The sequence below is a fragment of the Lonchura striata genome, chromosome 5, assembly GCF_046129695.1.
Source record: "Lonchura striata isolate bLonStr1 chromosome 5, bLonStr1.mat, whole genome shotgun sequence".
Lineage (NCBI taxonomy): Eukaryota > Metazoa > Chordata > Aves > Passeriformes > Estrildidae > Lonchura > Lonchura striata.
The window spans coordinates 29,851,737-29,877,866 of record NC_134607.1 but is presented as its reverse complement, the minus strand read 5'-3'; the positions used below and the strand labels follow the sequence as shown (position 1 = coordinate 29,877,866).

General features: G+C 45.3%; 1 protein-coding gene and 1 pseudogene across 1 annotated transcript in view; one reads left to right on the top strand and one right to left on the bottom strand.

The window, feature by feature from the left end:
• TRABD (TraB domain containing) overlaps positions 1-12,108 on the bottom strand; it is a 33,863-nt gene extending 21,755 nt beyond the window's left edge. Inside the window, exons 1-2 of the mRNA XM_021555204.3 lie at positions 11,993-12,108; positions 938-1,000 (exon numbers count right to left, since the gene is read on the bottom strand). Of these exons, the coding sequence (XP_021410879.2) occupies positions 938-961 (24 nt within the window). The 5' untranslated portion in view covers positions 962-1,000; positions 11,993-12,108. The remainder of the gene's footprint in view (positions 1-937; positions 1,001-11,992) is intronic.
• Positions 12,109-25,047: 12,939 nt separating this feature from the next.
• Positions 25,048-25,764, top strand: LOC116183156 (tetraspanin-7 pseudogene; annotated as a pseudogene).
• The last annotated feature ends 366 nt before the right edge of the window (positions 25,765-26,130 follow it).

Below are 26,130 nucleotides of genomic sequence, written 5' to 3'. Positions count from 1 at the left end.
TACTGAAGGCAAGGAAAAATTTATGATACATTTCATGGACTAAACTCAAAAAGTACAACAGCTTTACAGTGCAAAGTTTAAAACAGTCACAGCAACACATCATCCTTTCAGTACAAAGCAGAAGTCTGTTAATTGACAACTGCAAACTGCAATTACACTGCAAATTGCAATTACATTCACAAATCTAATTTAACACCAGCTCAGTTTTTGATCACAACATATGGCTTGACTACTGCTTGCATACGTTAAGTCTAGACACAATATTTTGGAAAAATTTATCCATCTGTAACATTTGGAATTAATCCTATCACTTATGCTGGCTTTGTCATCACAACATCACAACACTGCAATGAGCACAGCACTAAGCCACCACATTAGGAATCTGTTGTTCTTTTATTTTTTATTAACAGGACAAAAGAACCGACATTCTTATGCTTCACAGAATAAACATTTCCTGAGCTTCACCTGTTATACCAGAAAAAGGTTTTGAGATACATGGATATGAAAGAAGAAAAGGAACAGAAAGGACAGAAAAAGCATCTCAGTTTAATTTGGCAAGGAACTTCAGCCATGTACAATGAGATTATTTGTATATAATCAATTTCTGTAATTTAATCACAAAACCTTTTTCCTCCTAAAGGTTTAATCTCATAGGTTAGGCAATTTCATGCAATTCCTCACTTGCAAGTAGAATAATAGAAAAGACCCATTTTAAGCTTTTGCAACTGGAGGGAAAGAGAATCTGAAAAGAACATAAATGTATCAAGAACAATAGCACTCAGCTCTCCGTCTCCATTTTAAAAGGGGTCTCACACTGGCATTCTCAGTCATAAGACTTTGAAGAACTTGCCCAAAAATTAGGGGAAGAACCTGGCTGATTCAGTCTTGACCTTCCCTGCAATTGTACTCAGATACAAACTTTATTTCCATGCCCTACCTCAGGCTGTTGCTCCTCTTGCATTCCTGCAGCGTAGACTTATTTTCACCAACCACACAAGAACTGCAAGAAGTAAAAAGAGATGGAAGAGAATTAAAAATTATTGGCATAACCCAGAACACTTTCTCAAGAACTGTCTAGGGAAAAAAAAAAAAGTGCCTCTGCAGTCTCTAATAAAGGCTGAAGTAATAAAAGCAGCAAACTGAAGAGGCACAAATGTCACCTCTTCTCTACTGCCATTAAGAAAACCAGAACAAGCCAACGGCAACTCCCCCAGTGGTACATAAAACCAGCCTGTTTCAATATGGTTCTTGAGGTGGCTCAAGCCAGAGAACAGTTTCTGCAATAGCAAAAACCTTGCTCAATTTAGTCAGTAGTTCTGTCTAGTTCATATCGACTACATCAAGCCAGTTTTTAGGCAGATTTTAGGAATCCTCTATATTTCTAGGACTTTACTGCCGCACAGAATAGGAGAGCAGTCACAATCTTAATATTCAACTATAGCCATTTTATCATGTAACCACATATATTTATAAATATGCCAGGGTTAGAAGATCAGTCAGCCAGTATCTGTGTGACAAACCCATGAAACTTCGTTTTCAATCCCTTGCTGAATGGTTTCTGAGTTTTAGTTTCACAATAGTGATGACGGAATCATAAAAATCCAAAGTTCTCCCTGAAGCTGGCAGAGTGCTGTGATTGGACTTAAGTGGTACTCTGAGGCAATTACACAAGACTCTGCATGTATGACTAGTGCTTGTTCTGCTTATTCTCACTGCCATCCCACTAATATTGAAGTACTCAAAGTGCTGCTTCTTTACTACAGCATTTTGGGCTAACTCCACTTGAGCTATATCCCAGTACATGTGATCAGTGTTTTATTTTATTAAATAGAGAGCAATCCTGAACAACTTATTCATAGAATACATTTGCAGTCCCGCTCTGAGGAGTGGACATACAAGTCTGGCTCCTGCCCTATGGTCAGATGAGGCTGGAGAAAAGCTGGCTGGCATCTGGCTGACAGCATATTTCAGCACACAAATGTGATGGCAATGGCAAGCCTCCCCCTTCCCCAAATAGAAAAGTCTCCTGCAGTCGGATTAGCGCTCTGCATTCCCGTTTCTAGAAAGTCATTTTGCTTTCTATCTTTGCTTAAAATACATTTCTTTAAAAGAGCATTTGCCTGGGCAGTATGAAGCAAGTGAGTGTAATTCTGTCCATTGTCATATCTCCCACCATGCAAAAGGGATTTCAGGAATTTGTGCCTTTTTGCTGTCCACTGCTCATGGTCAGCCAGCAAACCCAAGATCACAGCTGCAGGCTGGGCAAGAAAAAAAGCAGAGTGGCCAAAATCCTGGCTTCTGCACGGCCTCTGGAGCAGAATCCCCATGAAATCCAACAGATTCCCATAGCTTGAGCAGGCAACACCTACAGACACAACTCCTGAGCTGTGAGGCAAATACCTCATTAAAACAAAAAAAATACACACTGCACACAGTCCAAGAGGTTCATTAAAACAAACTATTCAAAAACATGCAAGAAGTCTGCACAGGCAACATAAGCACTCCAGTAGTTGTGCTACAAGGCACAATATAATTTTAAAACTAGGACCCTCCTGCCTTCCAAGGAGTCAAGTCAAGGAAACCTGGATATCAGAGTAAACTGAAATGGCAGGGGAAGCTGAACTGCTCTTTTGTTTCAGTATTTCCACAATTTACGAGTGGTGCGGACAGATCTAAAGCAGTACAGCAGAAGGAAAGCCCTGCCTTGAGACCTGCAACCTGAATGGGACACACCAGCCCACAGACACCCCACTCCAGAAAGTCTGTCCGTTTTGTGGAGTTAAGTAAACTCTGTATCTCTTTTTGTGCTGTCCTGTCTCTGGTAGACTGGCTGAACTACTTGTTGAGTTAGGCAGTAAACCACACTGGAAAGCAGGCTCAGTTTAAAAAAAAAAAAAAAAATCACTTTCCCTGCCCCCCCACTATACCACAGCATTTTTAGTTCAGCGGATCAAACAGCTGCAGGAAGAACTGCAGCACCACAACTTGAGGAACAGCATGAAGCAGAGATGTTGAAACCAACTGTCCTCTGAGAAAATACTTGTTCAACTACAGCATCACTGTGAGTGTACCAATACTCTGATGCTCAGCCAGGGGCCTGGTTCTCAATTGGTTTGTGTGCAATATACCACAGTTTTTCTGTCAGTGAATCAGATGGCCCTAAATACAACCTAAAGCTCTAAGCTTTATTAAGGTCTGCTGGCATTTGAAAATATGTCTCTTATCTACAGAGTACTCTACAAACTAATGAACTGCAAGTTTTGTTTTAAAAACAGATTCATATAAAGAACACTACATGGTATTTTTTTCCACTAAGTGACATTTTAAAAACATCATCGCATTCTCACCACTAACTAAATAATATGTCTGATACTGGTGGGGGTGTGGGAGAGATTTCTGAAGTTTACTCAAGCTAACTAGCACCGGTTTTTAACAGACCTATACCTTTGTTTCCAGCTCACTGTTTCACTGCAGATTCCAGCTCCAGCCTCTGCAGGGAATCCACGGAATAATATTTCCATGGCCAGATGAGAGAATGTGCAGCCACAATGACAGGCAAGTCTGCCCACTTCTAGGACAAGTGGGCCCGTGGGCATCTCATGAGGTTTAATAAGTGCAAGATACTACACCTGAGCTGGGGTAACCCCCCATTGTCCATACAGGCTGGGGATGAAGGGACTGAGAACAGCCCTGCTGAGAACTTGTGTAGCATCCCATGATCTCTCTGCTCTCAGCCAATTCACAAGTCCTCTGCCCTGTCCACGCCAGTGACTACCATGGAATAGTCCTCCTAAGGGGAAAAGACAGACTCCCACGTGGACTTCCTCTGGTTTTTCTTTCCCTGTTCCTTATCCCTGGATACCCCTGCCGGCTGCGCCCTGCCCAGCCCTTAGCTCCGCCCCCCAGCCCTTCCCCTCCTTAAGCTGCCTGCAGTAGGTGGTGCTTCCCTTTCTTGCTGGGTTTCCTTCATGTGACCTCGCTGGAATAAAACCTTGCAAAAAGAGCCTTTCTTGCCTCTCTCGCTGACACAGGTGCAGTGAGCATGGTGTGTGGATCTGATTGTGTTCCCCGAATGTTTACCCAACTTGCTTTTCTACAAGAGAGGCTTTTTGGGAACAGACACAAGGCAGCAGCACCCACCATCCATCTCCCGCATTTTTAAACTTGAGGGCGCTAATGGATGAGACGCTGGACACAACCTGGCCATGTTCACTTACAGCACGGAAAGCCAACTGTGTCCTGGGCTGCATCAAAAGCAGCATGGCCAGCAGGGCAAGGGAAGTGATTCTGTTCCTCTGCTCTGGTGACACCCCACCTGCAGTGCTGCATCCAGCTCTGGGGTCCCCAGCAAGGGAAGGACACTGACCTGTTGGAGCAAGTCCAGAGGAGGCCACCAAGATGGTTAGATGGCTAGAGCACCTCTCCTGCAAGGAAAGGCTAAGACAATTGTGGTTGTTCAGTCCGGAAAAGAGAAGGCTTTGGGGTGACCTAATTACAGCCTTCCAGTACCTGAAGGGAGCCTACAAAAACCACAGAAAGGGACATTTTACAAGACCTGTAGTAATAGAACAAGGGGGAATGGCTTCAAACTGAAAGAGAGTAGATTCAGATATCAGGAAAAAATTCTTTACTGTGAGGGTGTTGAGGCACTGGAAGAGGTTGCCCAAAGAGGCTGTGGACACCCTACCCCTGTGAGAGTTCAAGGCCAGTCTGAATGGAGCTTGGAGCAACCTGGCCTAGTTACAGGTGCTTCTGTCAACTGCAGGAAGGAACTAGATGATCTTGGAGATCCTTTCCAACCCAGGATTTTATACTCTTGTTTTCAGGTGCTTAGATCTGCACCAGTTACTCTGGAGCTGAAATTTTCCAAGCAGAAGACCTGTTTCTAGACTCACCAGAGTACAGCCAAGGCTGGGTACTCAGCTAGCAGCATCCTCCTCAGCAGCACTGGGCAAAGTCCATGTATTTTGGGAATTAGTCAAATACCTTGGACTTCAGGCTGACTTAGCTCATCCATGTGAAAGACACCATCCTAGTACATCTATGTATTCACAGAAGGTATTGAGTGTTATGATATTTGAAATATAATTTGAAGCCCATGAGAGAAGACTGAGCAGACCTTGCTGTTACACAGATAAACAACTGAAGCGCACAAATCTGTATGCACTTCCTTTCACCATGTCCAATAGCAAGAAAAGGGGTCAATTCAGATAAAATTCTGGCATAATTCGAACAACGTACACATCCATGCATTTCAAAATTTCTTGGAGTTTAATTTTCCAACCTGTGTTTTGGTCTTTTTTTTTACCTTCTTATTTTTTTTTTTTAAGTTTACTTACGTAAAGAAATGACACAAGGTAACAAGACATCTTATTTGTTTGTGTTTGTTCAACCATAGGTGAATTTTAAACTATTTTGGCAAGCAGGGAAAAGTCTCAGTCATTTAAAGGTGTAACACACAGCACTACTCCTCCAGGAGAAAAAGATCACTGAAGATTAGATGAGGTGCATGTAAAAAAGTGGTGGTCAGAAGAACTTGCCATAAAGAAAATTCAATCCCAAATTGAAAAGCCACAGGCAAAAAAATGTTCAGATAATCATTTACAGTGTTCCATAATATGTATACTGCAATATCTCATAACCTCAAGTTCTACTTACCATGAGATTTGGCATGAACATGTGAAACCAATCAAATTCCCCTGCTCCAGCTACTTCAAAGGCCTGTAAGAGCCCCTTGTGAGATATATCATACACTGAAAATCTCAGACATGACAGTGCACTTCTTTCAGATGCCCTGGGAGACACAGCTTTTAGGCACTCATAAAGGTCAGAGATTAGGAAGTATTTCTGTTCTCTATCTTCCAGGAGACTGTCTTAATCAGGGATTCATTCTCCTGCTTCAAGTACTACCAAGAAAATTCCTGGAGTTAGAAGAAACAAAGAGAGGCAACTGATGATTGAATATGATTGAATCTCCACCTCAAACACCTTTTTTCCAGGCAAATGGAATTCTTGTGGTTATTGCATCTTTGTTAGTCCAAGAAGACCTACAGTTCATTGGGCCATTTAAAATTGCTGTTTATGTATACATATGTGAAGAAATGAAGAATGAAGCCCTTTTGCCAGCTCTTAAGATACCTAGGCAACCAAACAGGCATTTTTGAGACGACCAAATAAACCACAAACCTAGAATTTAGCCATTACTTGCCTTTATTGATAGGCACCTATTTCCTCCCAAGCTCTTCTTGTTCCTACAGCACACACAGGACAGACATTGCTACTGAGAAAAGTACTGCCAAAGAGGGACTGTATTTTTCCCATGCACATGGGCATTATTCTCTTTCTCCCAAAATAGCAAGTTCAGAAAGGAACACACAGAAAAGTTCAACATCTTCTAGAAATGCTTACTTACTCTGCACAGATGCTGGCAAAGCAGAAGCAGAAAGAACTCCCTGCCATGCTATTTCACATCAGCCCTCCGGTTTTCCTAATATAAATCAGCTTCAGCAGCACTTCTTTGCACAAAATCTTCCCAGGAACTCATTTTTCATACTTGATAGCCCTAGTCAACCAAAGTGTTTCGGTTCCAGCTTCATATTTAGGCATCTGAAACTTTCTTAGCTTGCGGTCTCAGGAACACAAGAGGCTCACATGCACACACACTCACAAATTACAGCTTCTAGCAACACAAGTTAAAAGAACAAAAGGCCCTTTCCTGTTTAATTTCAGCAAGGTAGTTCAGTGAGAAAATTCAAACACCACAGATAATTCATTACAGTATCTTCCTACAGTAGGGTTAAACTTGTTCCTTTACTGTCTTGTCTAAATTTGCTTCCTTCAGACAGTGATTCAACTGAATCGATAAAAAAGCTCTCAAAAAATCTCTCATGCTCCTACCCACAAAACAACATATTCAGCTACTTTTTAACAAGATTTTTATTGGATGTTTTCCTCCTTCTGAGCTATACAGAAATTCAGAAGCAGCACTTCGTTTCCTCAACATGCTGGCACTACAAGACGGAAATAAAAGTTGTCCATAGTCTTATAATTACTCTATAATTTCTATGTGCTGCAGACACATCAGCATAGCTAGTAAAGAAACTAGGAAAGGAGTCACCAAACTACAGCTTGTTCTACCTTTTATTGAAAAGAACAGGCAAAAATTTCTGTGTTTGATCCCCTCAACAAACAAATCTAAATTTATCTATTAGAGTTTTTGATAGGTACAGTACTCGCTAACATTGCAGGAGGTACCCACATCTCTTGTGTTAATCTCAAAGTGTTAATCCTGTAACCTTCCTGCTCACAAATACATAACTGAGGTATATGAACGCTTAAATACAGCTACAAATCTGACCTCTGGTAGCTAAACAAGTTGTTAGAAGGCTCATGGAACTTTCAAAGCATTTCAATTTTGCAATCTGAATTTTCCTTTGCTTTTAATCACTGGTCCTTAGAGGATCCCCATACACCCCACAGGACACTTCTTCCTCCTAGTAAAAAAGCACCACCACTCATCCTTGCTCCTCTAAAGTTGCTGTGGGAAAGACAAGAGATAAGCTAAGGGACTCAATTTGAGTGTAAGGTGTCAAACAATAAAGTGGGAGTCCTCCAGTGAGAATATAGCACACTTCACACAGGTCATGCTACAACTGAGCCAAAACTGGACATAAGCCACAGACACACACAAACATTTGACAATGTCACAAACAGACTCATGTGTGAGCCCTCTAACACCAGTATCCCCAGCCAGAACACAGCTTCCATCAGCTTAGCGTAAGATGCAGCCCTATAAATTTATTGTATCTATGTGCATTGAGTGCTGTGTTCCTTTCATCCTCTAAACCTGCAATGGATATTTGATTTAGCTGGTATAGCCTATAGTTTACATTCATATTATACTCTGCATAAGCTCATCTCATTTGAATACTGCTACCGTTTAACGGGATCACTTATTTTATGTAAACAGAAGAGGCATATCAGTACTTCAGAAGAAACAGACTAAACTTTCCTCCCACTGAGAAACTGTTGCACTCTTTACTCACTGTCTGAAATACCTAACAAAGCACCTTCCATGCTTAACATTTAACCTACTAAGAAGGCAAAACCAAAATAAGATGCCCTTTTAAGTCTCAGCACCATACTCTGCAACATAAAGAGAGTATTTAAGATTGATGAGGCTTTTTCCATACTTATGCACAGAAATCTTACAAATGTTTACAATCAATCATCTACTCCAAAAGGTGTCTACTCTGTTGATAGCCTGTTCATACTCAGAAGGATGCCTCTGTGGTAACCTATCTGCTGATTATTTTAACAGTCACAAATTCAGAAATTAGAATGTATTTCAAAATTATCACCAAGGTGACCTACTCCACATATTGCATGTTATCTCTTTGACACAAACCCACGCCTTTGAAACTCAACTGAGCAAGTGGTTCTGTAATCACAGATGGTTGTAGAGCATGGCTGTGGTTTCTCATGATTCAGAAGTTCACAAATTTCAAAATGCTTATTTTTATCCTCTGAGCATCAATGAGGTGTTCCTGCAAAATGAACTGTGCAGACATACACAGCCTAAACTCAGGTACCTACACACTAGAGTAAATGTCCATTTGCATGCTTTAGAAGTTAAAACATAAAAGTCAAAGACAATTACATTCATTTTGCTTGAAAGGAGGTGTTGAAACATGAGAATATGTGGCCTGGGACACTGAAAACACGTTTATTGGTGAAAGACAAGACGGCATTCTCATATGCTCTGTGGTTTTACAAGTTATTGTCATTACACTGGCTGGGGCTACTTGATGAAAAGAGTAAGTATGAAGTGAATCAGGATGCTAATGCACTGCACTGCAGATTTATGAACAAACATTAGCCTAAATCCTTACTCTTTTAAGAAGTTGCTGAGGTTGTGTAGATACTGCTAAACTTAGAAACATGAGACAGAAAGACCACAGTGATGTGGCTCAAATCTGGGCAGGCACTCAGAAACTGATAGTTTTTTAGAACCGATATATCTATCCAAGTCACTTTCCTATTACATTCTAATGTGAATTATGTGAATTCAGCAAAGATCTAGAACCAAAATAATTTTATTAGACTTTCCTGTATCCAGAAGCTTGGAGAAGACATCAGTACATCTTCCCTCCAGGCCGTGTAAAGCTATGAGCCGAGTGATACTTCTGGTTTTGGAAAATCCTCTGCAAAACACTCCCAAGCAGAATAGAAGGGAAATAGCACAGCTGCTGCATGTGTATGGAGTTCTACAAGAACATGCAAGATATGCATCCTCGCAAAGCAAGACCAGGATCTCCAGATGCAGTACACTGGTGATTGAACACTTTCTTCAATTTCACTAGCAGTCATGGTGTTGTTCAGCTGTGGTGTAGGCTTTTGCTCTCTCTCAGAAGCGTGCATACCCTTCCTGAGATGGACAGACTTCTCAACATAAGACCGTGATGTTGCACTACCAATAGAGACAGTTATTTAGCAGACAGCCTGAGGGGCTTACCCACTGGAAGACAGACTCCTGGAGCTCCAGCATAGTGCTTGATATGCAGGGTCATCAGGACATTCAAATTCTTGCAAGTGGACATGCTAAGATCCTGCATCCCTCAGTGATTTCAATTAAAACTGCAAAGCAGGTCAATTAAAGGTAAGGGAAGGAAGAAGGCAGGAGTAGAAAAGAGCTCTTCTACTTTTTTTTTATTATTATTAGAAAAAGAAGTGTACAGAAAGAGAACTTGTCACTGAGTGCATGCACGTTTTCATACAAATCTATAAACTGTGGTTTAATATTAAAGTTATGTTCCCAAGTCCTTTCTTACAAAGGGAAAAAATACTCACTGCAAAAATTTAAAGTTCAAATACAGAACCACAGTATTAACTAACATGTTCAAACCACGTGAAATCTGAACAGCCTTTTAAAAAAGCATTCAATAACTGAAGGTGTCTGACCTCAGATTCAAATCACATAAGTATTTGCAAATATGTTACAATCTAATAACAATCATCACCAGAAAATATATTGGTCCAATTTTGTACTAAATAATCTACGAAAGACAGCCAGGGTCCTGTCTCCTGACAGGACAAGGAGAGCTACAGAATCCTTCTTTCCTACCGGCACTGGCTGGCAAAGCACATGCTGTGATATCACTTCAGACAGACATAGTTACACACCACTCCCATTAAATCTGGAGCACACTTATCTCTGGCCTGCTCTCATTTCTACATTTTCAAAGACTGCCCCAAATCTCTGTCTGCAATTTTCCTGAATATCAAATAAGGAAAAGAAGATGCTTTCCAAAAAGTATTATTTTAGAAAAGCACTCGTATGACTCCCACAAGTAGACGGCAGCACCACGTGGCTCATTCACAGCTGTAGTGGCAGCAGTGTTTCATCATTTTTACCATATGGAAGAATGATTTTTCAGTATATTCTATCTTAACTCTTCTAGCACCAAGCTACACAATATCCCGGTCTACAGTTAAGATGCCGGAGTGTCAGACACTGTGAGGACTAAAATTTACAATAAGCAAGTTAAAATTGAAATTTACAATACAACGGTCAATTCAAGTTACTGAATCTTGAAAGTCTACTGCCACCGACAGCAGGGCACAAACCAGTGCCATAGCCCCAACCCAGATTTTTTAATTAATAAACTCATTTAGCTTAGGATAATTAAATGGACACGTTTTTCCCCTACTGTGTAAGGTCTATCCCCTACTAAAATACAGAAGAAAAACCCCTGGAATCTGTTTGGGTTTTTAAATTCTTTTTTGCTTTACTCTGTTAACTTTCTAAGGAGGAATACCTCCATTAATGAGGTAAACAGCAGTTGCACAGATACGCAACTCTACAAAATGGAGAAGTGTCATTCCAGACATCCTGGGTATTTCTTTCGACTAGTATTGTCGCCACCACATTTGTGAAATAGCATCTAAGTTGTAAAAGACCATCCCGTTCTCACACTTTTCCAACCCATCAGCTGCAACTTTTTGCAAAGTTTTACCAAAGAAAAATAATCTTTTTTCCTGAAAGCTAGGAAAAATAAACACCTCTGCTGTATAGACATCTGCATCAGTACAAGTATTTTCCTGAAAAGAAAAGCCAAAGCTATGCCTGTGATACGAGTTATGTTCAAGAGCTAGGTTAATTTGAACTATTTTCAGAAGTGGATTCAGAAAAAACCACAACTGTTTAGAGATTAAAAAAAAAAAAAAAGAAGAAAAACTGTCAGTCTCGGCTTTTCCACAGCTCCCCGCCAGAACCAAAGAAATCCCAGGCTCTTATCACCAAACACCTGGATCAGCAGCGTTGTGCCACGTCCGCGAACCCCCAAAGCGGTGAGCAGCCGGAACGAAGGAGCTGAAGACACGCGGGCCCGGGACCTTACAAAGGGCCCCAAAGTCGCATTTTCCCACAAGTTTCCTGCCCAGCTGCAGTTCCCGGCCGCCCGGGCAGGGCAGGGCAGGGCAGGGCAGGGCAGTGCAGACCGCCCCGGGAGGGCAGCGGCCTCCCGGCCTCCTCCTGCCCCGCCAGCGGGGCGCACGCCTCAGCCCGTCCGCTCCGAGGCGGAGCCCGCCCGCCGCCCGGAGAGGCCCCTCGGCCGCAGCGCCCGCGGGGTCATCGGCGGGGCAGCCGGCCCAGCCCCGGCTGCAGCTCTCCCGCCAGGCCGGGGAGCGCTTCAGCAGCGGAGCAGCAGGGCCGCCGCGCCCCGGCCACTTCCCTGCCGAGCGGGCGCTGCCCGGCAGCACCTCCGGGCCGGCACCTGCGGAGGCAGGGCCGGGTGCGCGCCAAGGGCGAGCAGCGAGGGGACACGGCCGCGCCGCTCGCAGCCCCCTCCCCTCCTGCACCGAGAAAACCGCGACACCCCCCATCCGCTCCCCTTGCACACACCCGCCACCACCGGGGTCGGCCCCAGCACGGCCCCGCCGCCCCCCAGGCCGGCGGGACGCGGCCGCACAGCCGACCCCCGTCCCCGCTGACCTGCCGTGCTGGGAGATGGGAGCGGCGGAGCCCCCGCCGGCCGGAGCGCTGCGGGCGGAGCGGGCGCGGGGCGCGTTAGCCGGACAACGTGCTGCACGAGTCAGCGCGGGGCGGGGCCGCCGCGGGGCACCCTGGGCGCTGTAGTCCTCCTCCGCTCCCGGTGCGCGGCAGCGGGCGGCAGCGGACTACAGCTCCCAGCCTGCGAGGGCCGCCGGGCCCGCCCGCCGCCGGCCCCTCGTGCTCCCGCTCCTGCTCCTCCCTCGCTGGCCCCGCGCGGCTCCGCCGCCGCCGGCCGCTCGCTGCGGGCCGGGGCCGCGGGCCCCGTGTGCGCGCTGCCCCCGCGGCTGCTCCCGTCTCCCGGCGCCGGGGGCTATCGGGGTTTCTGCGGGAGCCCCGGAGCGGAGCGTGCGGGGGTGCCGCCAGAGCCTTTCCAGGCGCCTTCAGCTTCCGTGGGGGGCGGGGGCCTCTGGCAGGGAATTGAGCCACGTCTTTGAGGCTGCTTCTCTCCGTGCCGGTGAAGAAACTGCGGCCGCGGGCACCGCTGTCAGCCGAGCCCCGCTTGGTGCAGGAGGTCCGGCCTGGCGCCGACCTTCCAGCCCTGGAGTGGGAGCCGGGAGCGCTGCCCTGGTGTCCGTGCCCGCTGGCACACGCGTGGCCGTCCTTGGAAGGCGTTTGGAAACTGTACAGTGGAAGGAGTGAGAGGGAACCCTCGGGGGTGGGACTGCGTGGGGTGTGCCCGCGAGAACGCGCCGTGGGTCTAATAAAGAGTGAAATCGCAGATATATCACACTCCAGACGGCGTCATCTCTGAATTTATCCATGACTTCCTCGATGTGCAGCCCTGCTTTTCACTGCTCTTCTGGCCCTTCACTTCCTTTCTTGCAGTGGGCCTCTCCTGCAAGAAAAGAGTTAAATGTTTCACCCACAAAACATGAAAAATCTGTGTTGCACCACCTCTCTAAGTACAAAGGGCATTTGGTGATACTCCAAATTTCTAGGCTGACATATACAAATATTTTACTGGTCAAGAAAATTGTTTTCAGAAAGATGTGTAAAGAGTTGATTATAACAACTGTTTGTGTCCTGGAATTCTCTCTTCCCTCTTCCTGCTTCTCTGTTCTGTTTCTGATAAGTCACAGTTCAGTGACAGTATGGCTTAAACACCCGTTTAGTCTGAGCACACATTTGTTGTCTAAATACAGTTTCATTTGAACAGATGTGAAGGCTGGTTTGTTTTCTGATCTCTTCTTACTTCACATCCTGGGTTAGTTTAGGATTAGGCTGAGCTTTGCAAATATGTAGTATGTGGAAATCAAGTCCAGACATGTTGAGACAGTTGGGAGTTTTACTTCCTGTTTCAACTTGCTATAAAAGCACAGAGCAGGCATTTCATGTGTGAATGATCAAAACACAATGAATCAAATAAAGTGCAAGCTATGGAGACCTTCAATTCTGAGGCAGAACCATCCAATGTCTGACATAAAAGGAAGAACATTTCACTTCAGGCATTTTAATCTAGCGCTGTACAGTGATTCCAAAGACTTTTTTTTTTCCCCCACAACTGGTGAGTGAAGGTCCCCAAGAACAATGGGACACTCTACTAGATCAGAGCAAGTTGATTGATGCTTTTGAGGAGTGTGCCCGATGGCTTCATTGGCATCCAAGGACATCGGCCCTTTGAGTAGTGCAATTTCTAGATGCAGCTGCTCCCCCTGACCACAGCTGCTTGCTTCTGAGTCTGCTTCTAATCCCACCTTTTCCAATCATCAGCCTTGCCCAGCCACAAGCTTTCTGTGGTGCCAGATCCACCAAAGGGCTGTCCTGTAGCAGGTGAAGCCCTGTGAATGTTGGCTAAACAGCACATGACAGGCCCTTATGCTCAGCAGCCTGAATATCAAGTTGCAGTAGTGTCCCTTACACAGCTGATCACAGATTTTATCTTCAGATTTGCTCAACTATCAGTGTGTGCCAAGCTTATAGTCAAGCTCCAGCTATTTGCAGTGTCATGTGTTTGGTTCAAGCTGACACTGATACTGAGTGACAGTTCAGTATTTTTTTGACTGCAGCTCCTCCTACTACACCACCAGTGGTGTTTTGTTCAAACTTTGTGAGCCCTTTGACAGACTACGGGTCTGTCCCCAAGCTTCCCACTGCTTCAGCTGGAAAAGCTCAATAATTTTTTTTGTCAGAGCATGGGAGCACTGCCTAGCCTGCAGGAAAGAGCTCACCTCACCTGATTGATAAGCCCTGTGCTTTTGGAAATATTGTAAACCTTGCTGGCCTGATTTTATTTTAGCTTGTGATAACTGCACCCTGATTATGTCAACAGTGTTGGTACTTTTGTGTATACTTACTTCAGGCAGTGTTTCCTTTGCTGGCTCAGCAAAGGTGGCTGAACGTGCCTTTACAAGGACTAAAGTAAGATGCAGGTCTCTACTGACATGAAACCATGTGGCTGGAGATTTTGCCTGTGCTGTTTCAGTTTGGTTTGTGGTGCACAATACTTCTGAAAGTGGAGAGGGAGGGGTGAAATGAGAGGAAGTATATCAAAAGCAAGGACCTATGCCAGCAGGAGGTCCCCTTGTGCCAGGAATCCATCTAACAACTGTGGTGTCTCTGCAAGAGCCTGTGTGACTGTAAATTCTGCTCTGCTCCATTGTAATGAATGAGAGTGTTGTGGTAATTGAATACACCATTAATTAGCAACTGCAAGATGAGTCACTGGTGTCTTCTGAGAAGCCTAATGTGACATGTAAATTATGTTCTTAATATTTAATACACTGAATATCTTCTTTAAATGTTGTTATTGATGTGGGATTGTTTTGAAATCAATGGCAAATGCCAGTAGTGAAGAGAGATGATTCATGGTAGATGATTCCCGGATTTCTTCAGTGTTTCAACGCTACTTAAAATGCACTTTTTTTTTATACTGAAACTGATCCTCATGGAATGGTTACCAGCCACAGCACAGTACATCTGAAGTAGGTTTGTTGTGTAATGAGCCAGAAAGTCTCCTCATAAGCATGCCACTGTTCTTGGGCATAGCAATTTCCAGGGATTTTTGGGATTTCCAGGGCTAGAAATGAGGAGGGGAAGCTAAGTACACTTCTGCCTGCCCTCCCTTCCTCTCTTTCCTTCTTTTCTTCCCTCTTTCCTGCCTTCATCTTCCATCCACTCTGCTCTCTTCTTTCTCTTTCTTAACAAGTTATTTTTACATAAGGTTTCTTAAGAACTGAAAGGAGTAATGGTGACATCAGCCAGAAGAACTCGATTGTCTTCAGTGATCTCTAGTTTGCAGCAAATAGAGACCCAGCGCAACATTAGAATCAGCGCCTGAGCAGATTGCCAGGGAAGGTACCAGGCTGTTTCCGGGATGGCCATGTGCCTGTCCAGGTCACAACGGGTTTTTAAGAACTTGTAATAAAGAACAAATCACCACTACCATCCAAACCAAAAACCCTCGAGCATTAGAAATGTTATTCAAAAATCTAACCTTAACTGGTGTTTGCTTTTGTATCCAAGCCCAGTAGCTCGTGTTCTGTGGGAATAGATGAAAACCTTCCCCTTGTAGCAGCCTTCACCTCTTTAAACGTTGTCATGTCTTCTCTCGCTTTATCTAGATTAGAGAGTTTTAAGATTTTCTTCATCTCAGCCTCATGGATACTTGGCTGGGGTTGGCACTGCACACTGCCTGGAAAACTCACCTGACCCATCACTGCTGAGCACTCCCCACCACCTCCTGCGTTTCCAGCCCGTGAGCAAGGCGGGCGTGGCGTGACCATGGCACGTCGGGATACAGACGGCAGCGTTTCGCGGGCGCGCTGGGGCAGCAGCGGGGAGCAGAGGGCGGAGAACAGGGGCGGAGAGCAGAGGGCGGAGAACAGGGGCGGAGAACAGGGGACGGAGAGCAGGGGACGGGGAACAGGGGACGGAGAACAGGGGACGGAGAACAGGGGACGGGGACACGGCGGGGCCGGGCCGGGCCGGGCCGGTCCCGCGGGAGCGGCGCTGCCGCGGGGCTGCGGCGCCCCCTGCCGGCCGCGCTCCGTCAGCGCCCCCCGGGGACGCTGCGGCCCCGCGCGGCGCCGGGGTCACCCCACAGCCCCCACAGCCCCGCACCCTTCCCTCAGTCTTCTTTTCTGGCGTGATTCTGGGAGACACCATCCATCTCAGACTGCGAAGCAGAAGAAGAAAGACATGCAGAATGACTAGCAGCTTCGCGGAATTTCTTTGACTGTCCTCCCTGGAGGAAACGCATGTTTCTGTCATTTCTATCTCGCTCGCTGCATGTTTGTTATCGCTCAGAAAAGCTCCCGAGGGCCACCTCCAGCGTGCTTCACTCCCTCGGGTCGGAGTATGGGCTGTATTCACGTTGCTCATAAACAGCGTCATCTAAACATGCTAAGAGGGAAGTTAGAGAGCGATTCTGCTGCGCCCGGGAGGGATACGGCTGTTCTGTCACTCGGGAAGCACAGACGTGTCAGCCTGCCATGTCAAGAGTGCCATCCAGACCCAGTGCCCTCCGTGCACTGGGGTACCTGCTCCTGAGGCTGGGAAGGTCTAAGAGATGTTCCTGCTGCACTGCTTCTATGACGGAGCTGCTGTATGTGGCTGGAAGTGGCTCCAGCTAAATTGTTTTGGTAAATCGGAAGAACCAAACCACACACAGGACTACTTCAACTGTCTCTAGACTTTACAATTTTCCCTTAAAATTTGTGTGAGATGTGGGAGCGGTTCATCAAGAGCGGTTGCTGTGAAGGGAAGCTGATGACTGTGAGCAAGGCTTTGATAGCCCGGGTCCAGCCCTAGCTGCTGTGCTGGTGACTGCGGCATGGGTACAGGCAGGTGTGCAGTCCACAGCGTGCATGTGGAGGAGGATGGTGCTGATGGCAGACGGGGTGGAAAGGCTGAAGCTCCTTTGTTCTTCCTCTGCATCATCCCCACCCTCTGCTCTCCCCCTTTCCATTAAATTTGTAGCAGACCTGCAGAGCACAGTGCATTGCAGAGGCATTCCTAGTACTTGTGGGTAACGCAGCTTGGGTACAGAAGCTGCATCAGCACAGGGCTCTTCGTGAGATCATTTGTGTGGGAGGCATGTGGAGAGAGCAACATGGCATTGCTGTGACAGCAAGGTGGATGCGAGACACCTGCTCTGGGCTTTCCTTGTCCAGGAGGCAAATTAGTCTGTGCTTCTCTACAGGAAAGGCTGGAAAAGAAGGCAAAACAGGTTGTACACAGATGTACCTCTGTGAGGAAGCCAAGGATTGCACAAATTAATCTTTCTGTTCACCAGAGGTAAACACAGGTGTCACAACAAAGCCTAACCCCTATAAGCTTTGGAAGACAAGGAGAGGCAACAGAGATATTATATGTGGTCTTGTTCCTACATATGAACAATTAAATTGCACGGTGCTGTCTTCCACTAATAACAGACTGGATTAGAGCTACAGAGCAGAAAATCTGGGCTAATGCCAGTTTGCAATCCATAATGCACACTTGTCTGCCTCAGATTTGAAAGCTGTATGGCATCATGGGAAGCTTTGGTTGTAATCCCTACAAAGAAGTAAACAAATTAGTTGAAGATAAAGACCAGTTAATGAAGCACTGAAAATCAGTGCTCATGTCAATGTGAGATGTGGACACAAGAAATAGAATGAGGGGTCCAGATACTTGGTTTAAAGTTCTACTGAAAACCCTGGTTTGGCAATGGGATTTTTTTCTGTTAAATTTCTCTGTTCTCAAAAGCCTTGGAGCATACATATACAGTATATACACTACATATAAAATATATATGCTGTATATGTATGCAGCATTTTTCCTACAATAAATTGAACTGGAGGTTGAAAGAGCTGGGTGTTTCCTATTCTCCACTGATTCCCCAGGGGTTCATTCAAAGCAAAGAACACTAAGTTAATCTGAGCAGGTGGTGCAAACATTTTCCCACATACTACGTCCATATGTGGAATCAGTGAAAATGCTGTAACTGACTTGCCCACGCATCACTCCCCCATTTGCAAGAGCTGTAAGACTCCTTATGTGTACTTGCATTCATTTGAGGACATAGCTTGAACAACTGAAGTCCCTGGCAAAGTTCTCTCTCACTTCAGTGGCTACAGGACCTGGCTCCAGGAGCTTGCTGTAAGGGGGCTAAAGATGGAGAGCCTCAATACCATTAGTATTGTATTAGTTTAATGATGTAATTCAATTAAAAGAAAAATCAACCCTGTCACATGATTACATTCAGTTTCTTACTAATATCTAGAAATACTCTGATTCACAAATCCCAGCTGCTTTTGTCTTCATAGATTAGACGGAAAAGTGCTTAACACATGAAAGGTCCCTTCATAATGCCTTTCTCCTGAAAAAATAATTAAGTTGCTAATAAAATCATTAAGGCACCCTAATGTTACATTGTGTTCATGTGCATGTTTCAGTAGTAGGAAGTAGTTGCACAGTGCAGAATCAGAACCTAAAGTCCAAAATTATACCTACTACATATATCAAAATATTCAATTGCCTCCCATGGATTTGAGTCCAAATGTTAATCCCCATGCCTGTGTCCTCTAACAGACCTTGGAATGAAGAGGTGAAATTTCCAAGAAATTAAATGTGTTTAAATTTTTTGCAAAAAATCCTGGGGCATACACTTAAAGGTAAGAGTGAAGAGAAAGAAGACATCCTCAAGATTTTTGAGAAGGTGGAGAACTTACTGGTTAAATGCAGACAAGTTTGAAAAGGACTCTATTAGGAAGAAAAAGGAAGAACAAAATTACATGGTTGTAGTAATTGGGAGTGGTAAGTGGGAGTGCAGCTGTGGCAGAGCCTCATCCCTAATGCACTGTGAAAGGCAAGTGAACAGTATTGAAAGCAATGGGACATGGAATGCTGAGGTGCACTGACCAATCACCAAAGGGACACACAGGTGCAATGCAGAAACATAAGGCTGTAAAAAGTTGGGCTAAAGAACAAGAAGAGCAGATACTTGAGGCCTTCTGATGCTGTATGGTGTTAATCTGTATGGGCAAATGCTTAAAGCCTTCTGGAATTGCATGGTAATATTCTGTGTACTGTGGCTGTCTTGACTGTGGCATGTGCTGTGGCCTATGCTGTGACACATGGTCACAATGAACAGCTTCTGCTCACCTGCCCTGTGGTCCTGGTCAAGAGGTTTAAAGAGTTATCACCCTGTAATCAGAATTTAGTGCCCCTAGTGGACCTTGGGGGGGTTTATGCAAATCCATTCTACCTGGCATGACAGTTGCCTAGAAGCACTCTTGTAATCTGTCCCTCCATCTCTGGTGAAAATATAAGAATTAACAGCAATAACTTCCCAAGCTACTTGCTTAAGGGCTACCTGTGCCCTTTTCTCTATCTGAAAACCTGAATAGTCCCTAGACAATTACTGCTTAAATTGGTTTATTTTCTTGAGAAAACTACAACAGTATAAAATTATACTGTTTATATGTTAGGGACACATCCAGCTGTGTGTGCTTGGCATTTTGTCCAGAAAGATACTGTAAAAGACTGTATTGAAAGCTTTGCCAAAATAAAAAGAAGCCCACATCTACTGTTTTCCCTTGGTCAACTAGATGGGTGACTTTGTCATAAAGGAAAAGTAAGTTAGTTAAGCAAGACTTTTCCCTCATGGATCCCTTGAAGATCAGTAACTTTAAAAGTGCATGAAAAATGTCTCACAAAAATACAAGAAAGGTTTCAGCAATCCTTCCTAATCCTTCCTATAAGAGTATAAACTCTAAGAAAACTTGTCATTTTCCTGTTTCTACTGTGCAGATTAGTGCTTTATTGTCTAAAGACAAGCCATAGAATGAATAATGTAACAGGCATTTTTAATACAAAATTGTAGTAAAAATACTTAAGGTTTTATCATCATAAGAGAGTGAAACAAGATTCTTAATATCTGAGTATCAGAGAGGACAGGCAGGCTGACAAATGATTGTCCTGATTAAAGCAATGATGCCAGTGTGAGGTGTTGTTTGCATGCAGGCTGTTTCCTTCAAATAAGCCTTTCTTGACCTTTACAGCAGGCAAGAGCAATGCTTGCTTGAGGACAGTATACTTCATGTGAGCAATTCAAGGAGGCTGTAAAAGAACATGGATTGAGGCCCCAAGGCTTGGAAAAACCTCTGCTGTTGTACTGCCATTGTGTTACAGAAAAGACCATTCACCTCAGCAAGGACATGGGTTTGAGTGACCCCAGGATAAAGAGTGGTGCTCTTTCACCAGCCCATACACAGTGTGTGTGGTCACCTTGTCCTCTCCTGTGATGGCAAGATCTGCCAAAACACAGAGGTACAGCAGAGACAAAGAAGATACATGTGCAGGTGGGAATCAGCTGGTACATGTGGAATACCAACCTTTGCACTGGAGCTGTTTTCTGCTAAATGATTCAGCTGTGCAATTTTCCATGAGATTTCCCAGTCTCTCACCCTGCGACACAGAAAGCATGAACCTTGCTTGTAAACAAATATTCCTTTCCCCCACTAACCTTGTGCCAAGCACCAGTAGGAAGCAGGGGAGTACTGATAGGTATGTTTTGATAAAAACATGTTACAGGCAACATTTAGATCACCTCTATACATCAGGTTGTGTGCATTATCTTTTTTATATAATCAGCAATGACAGATGTTCATTCCATAAAGCTGCATTTACAATGTCACTAAAAAGTCTACTGTCTGTTGATTACATAACAAAATAAAATTACATGGTGCACTTGATCTGTTTTATGCATCCAGAGAGGAGCAGTTTTCTCCCTTGAATCAGCATTTGTGAACTTGGAGCCTCCACTGTTGTGATAAAATTAAGCAGAGAAGTGGTTGTACTATGCAATGTGGCTCCTAATTTACTCTGTTTTGGATTGGATACTCCACAATTAGTACCATGGCATTTGTTTGAGATAAGACAGGAAAAGGGGCTATAAAGAAATAAGGTCATTAGCTTTCAAACCCAGCAAAGGTGATAGAAAATTATACCAACTAAGTGAAAAGTGGAAGAAATTTTTGTTGCTGCAGATCTTGGAAATCTCAAGTATGAAAATCTGTATTGATAAGTGTAGGTAAATGTTATATGATAACTTGCCAAGTACACTGAACTGCTGCCACTACGCACATGACACAGATCCCATATGTGAAATGCTTAATATCCTCAGCTCCTAATACAACAAGTGAAAATTTTAAAATATTTTTAAATCAAGTGTAAAATTTGCCAGTGTTTAATCTTATCTTGTTCTCCCATTGCTCCCTGAAGAGTTTAAAGATCTACTTTTTAAAAAATTCCTTTGACATGGTATTTTGACACATTACCACCAACCTAGCCTGAATGCTATTTGGATATACTAGTGTTGAAATGTATCTGATGTCCAGCATATAATAACTTTCTGTGGGGTAAGTGGAAAGTGCATTGAATTTTTCCTTGAGATACTTGCTCAAGGCATGGATCATATTTTCCTCTAGGAAAGGTACAGCTAAAATTACATTTTGTGCTTTATTTTAAGGTTAAAAAACACATTAGAAGTAAATCATTAATTCAAAGCATCTCTGATCATTGCTATTAATAGCAAAGTAACTGATATATAGCAGAGATTACACACTTGAGTTCCTAAAATAAACTTGCTGTGAAAAAAAAAATAGCACTTGTGCTAGCACAGTTAGTTAAGTACATTAGTACATTCCAAAGATCAGTAGGTTGAGTTCTTCCTTAGAATCAGTTGCTGCAGGTGGAGACATCTGCTCAGCTATGCAAGCTGGTAGGAACCCCACCCAGATGCCTCTAACCAGGCTGCATCTCTGAGTCTGCTGATGAGCAGAAGCAGTTTATCCAATATTTCCTCTTGGACCAAGGGTTTGTGATGAAGTAAATAATGTGTGGAGTTTCATGATCTCTTAATTTTCCCTGAAGGGACCTGCAATTGGAAGTGAGTTCTGTTATGAAATATCAACAAATTTCCTTCCCAGAATGAATGGAAAGATTTAGGGGAAATTCTCTTTCCCCAAGTTCATATTTTCCCATTCAGTCTGAACTTGCACCACATCTGTGCTGCACAGAACTGGGAGTCTATAAAATTATGACTTCTGTTTCATCTGATTCAATTTAAAATAAAGATAACTTTCAGTTTTAGATAAAAATAATTTCAATTGTTATTATCTTACACTGAAACACTGCTTTTCCTAGTAACACTTCTACTGAACTCAATGGACTTGAATTTATGGTGTAAGGAATCACTCAACATGATGAAGCATTGCAGTATCAGACTTTACTATAGGAGACACTTTTGTTTTGTATTTACAGGGATCCTGTCCTGTAGGCATCTTGTCCATGGGAGGAGCTCTTAAGCATGTTGCCAGATAAAAAACTATCAATAATGAATAGTTACAACATCAAAGGTACACTAGTATAACACCAGCAGAACACTATGCTAGCATCGTAGGACTTCTAGTTTTCCCCAAGGTAAATATGCATGTACTTTATCAGCTATACTACCTCTCTGTAAATCATGACATGAAAATCTCATTAAGGTGTCTAAGGAAAATTCACTTGAGAACATTAAACCAATACTTTTTAAAGCTACTCGTGATACCCATATTTTTGTGGTAGAGATCCTAACTACCTGATCTGGCTCTCTGTGCAGTGCTGCCACTTGTTCTAGCTGGAGATACCTTAAATAGTTATGAACTAAGAACCACAAAAAGACTTTGTTTCTTTGAAAAGCCATGAAGAATCCTTACATTGTTCTTCCCCCCTGTTACAGAGTGATGGGAAATAGTCACTTCAGAATTTCAAGTGTAAACTCCAACACAAAAAAAAAAAAAAAAAAAAAAAAAAAAAAAAAATCACAGAAAGTCAAGATAATAATTTTAAATCAAAATCACCATGCATCTGCCAGGAAGATGTAACACTTAAGATATTAAGAGTTACAGACCAAAAGAGTAAGGGAACAGGAAAGTTCATGCTTCAAGCAGATGCCTTTTCCTTGCCAAATAGTATTGCAGCATGCTGCCTAATTAGGTATCTCCCATCACCCACATGGCCTTCAGATGCACAGTCTGGCAGACAGCTTCTTGCTGTCACTAAGCACTAGTTTTGTCTAGGATATATTAGCTTGCATTTTTCAGGGTCAATCTCAGTGTATTTCCTATCCAAGTTTGTAACCACTCTTTGATAATCAATATTGCTGCTCTGACTTAGTGGGTTAGGCACATCTGAATCCTCCCTTCTTATGGTATTTCTACAACACATTGCTTTCCAAAATAATATGGAATGGAACATCTCTTTCATCACATTGTCAGTCCACATATCACATGTAATATAATAAAAAATTATTCACTTGTATTATTTCATGAGATTCTTTAACTGTTTTCTTACTAAGATGTAAATATAATTTATGATTTGGCCAATGTCTAAAAATCAAGCTATTCTAGTAAGTTTATTTTTCAGACACTGAAACTGTTTCATGATTTATGACTTCACATAAACTCAAGGAGTCCAATCCTACCTCCTCTATTTACCAAAACAGTTCCAGGAGCATGGATTATGGGAATGGACAGAATTCAAGGCCTCTAAGAAAGAACAAGTGATTTTTCAGTTATGATTATGCTATATTAATGGTTTGACAACTATGAGTTTCTGGTTGCACATTAAACTGTGCATTAAAATGTGACACAAAAAGCACCACCTTTCCCTCCCTAAATCTGTAACAGAAAGAAATCAAGAAAATGTTACCACTGAAACACCAGTAAACATCAGAATTCAGTCCCAAAAGGGTTTGGTAAAGATGTGAACCACAGGGTACTCTGGCCTGGTTTTTTGGTGCGACTGTTACACATACAAACTAAACCTCTGGAGATGCTAATTCTAATGACTGAGACATTGTCTCATTTACAGTTTCCTAATAATTTTTTTAACCTTACTTGCAGGAGTAGCATATCTTTTGCTCTTTGGCAATGAGACTACATTGATGATGGAATTTATTCTTGCAGCTTACTGGGCCACTAGTTGCATAACAGTACCTTGCCATGGTTTAATGCCTTCTCAGCAGTTCAGTGTTATCATGGGCTAAATCAAATGAATATTTAACAGGGTCAGGCCACACTGAAAATAGTTTCCAGCTGGGAAAATCTAAACTGAGTGACTGACTGAATGTGTAGTTAGTTAATATTCAGGTACAGATTTATGCTTATTTCTACAAAGGGTTCTAATAGTACAGATTGATGCAGTAAAAGAAAACCTTTCGTTATGCTTCCTGTGGGTTTTCTGTGTGTTGTTTTAAGTATTACTCCTAGTGCTTATAAAAATTTAGTCCCTCACCCAGGGTAAACCTGGGCTGCAGCATATCCCATTAAAGTTTAATACCGAGCTTTCCTGTCACAGAATGTTTTCAGATCAGGGTCCGCAGTGCTGTGGGCAGAGGCAGCTGCCAGTCGCACCTGTTCACTACGCCCGGGGAGACGAGAGGGGAGCCCGGGGCCGGCGGCCGGGCAGACCCTCTCTCCGGGCAGACCCTCGCTCCGGCACTCCTCGTTCGGGGCAGCCCCTCGCTCCGGCACTCCTCGTTCGGGGCAGCCCCTCGCTCCGGCACTCCTCGTTCGGGGCAGCCCCTCGCTCCGGCACTCCTCGTTCGGGGCACTCCTCGTTCGGGGCAGCCCCTCGCTCCGGCACTCCTCGTTCGGGGCAGCCCCTCGCTCCGGCACTCCTCGCTCCGGCACTCCTCGTTCGGGGCAGCCCCTCGCTCCGGCACTCCTCATTCGGGGCAGCCCCTCGCTCCGGCACTCCTCGTTCGGGGCAGCTCGCTCCCCCCGCCGGGCCCCGCAGCGCGGCCGGGCGCCGCCGGCCCGCCCCGGGCCGCGCCCTCAAAAGGGGGACGGGGCGGAGGAGCGGCGGCACTCGCTGCGGACGCTGCGCCGGGCGGCACCGACGGCCGCTCGCAGAGCACCTCCAGCACCGCCGAGGCGCCCGTGCTCCGCACCGCCCGGCGGCACCGACGGCCGCGGGAGGCCATCACCGTGACCGCCCTCCCCACGACAGCAGGGCCCGAGGGCACCATGACCCTGCTCAAGCTGTCCCTCTTGGCCTTCAGCTTCGTCTTCTGGGCGGCGGGGCTGACCATGCTCATCATCGGCCTCTGGGCCAAGGTGTCTCTGGGCAGTTACTTGGCGCTGTCGGCCAGCGGCTACCCCAGCGCCCCCGCCATCCTCTTGGCCACCGGCGTCGCTGTCATCATCTGGGGCTTCCTGGGATGCTTCGGCGCCGCTACGGAGCACCGGGGACTCCTGCGCGCCTACAGCGCCTTCCTGGCCGCCGTGCTGGCGGCCGGGCTGGCGGCCGGGCTCTCGGCGCTGCTGTACCGCCAGACCCTGGCGCAGGGCTTCCAGGCGGGGCTGCGCCAGGCGCTGCTGGCGTACGGGGAGGACGACGGGGTGGCGGACGCCCTGGACGCGCTGCAGCGCGCCTTGTCGTGCTGCGGGGTGCAGAGCTACCGCGACTGGCTGGCCTCGCCCTGGGGCCGGCAGCAGAACGGCTCGGTGCCCCTCAGCTGCTGCCGGGCCCGCCGCGGCTGCCGGCGCAGCCCGCCCGACGCGCGCCGGCTGCACCGCGCCGGCTGCTTCGGCGCGGTGTCCGCCTTCGTCGGCAGCAACATGTTCTATGTTGCCACCGCTGCCCTGGGGCTGGCACTGCTGCAGCTCGTCGGGATTGTGCTGGCATGCCTGCTGGCTGCCCGCGTCCCTGCACACCTGCTGGGCACCACCACCCCTCCCTGAGGTTCCCCCAATGCTGCCCCGCGTCCCCTCCAGCTCTCTTCTTTCCCACATAACTGAGTACACCCCACTGGGAATATCCGTCCTTCAGATTCACCATTTCCACTCGAGCGACCTTGTCCAGGATCCATTCCTCTGGAGCCTGTGTTAGGTGTGCTATGAGCATCTCAAGTCCCTCAGAAGGGAAGGTGCCTCCCGGCCTGGCCATGTGTCCTGCAGGGCAGCAGGTCCCCGCTGGAGCGTCTGAAGCACTTCGGCAGGGAGCGGTGGCAGCATGGACGGACATCGCTCTCTGAGGCAGCAGGGACATGTGAGGCAAGGCTGATTGGTTTTCTGGGCGATGTAAACACCGAGGTACCTAAATATGGA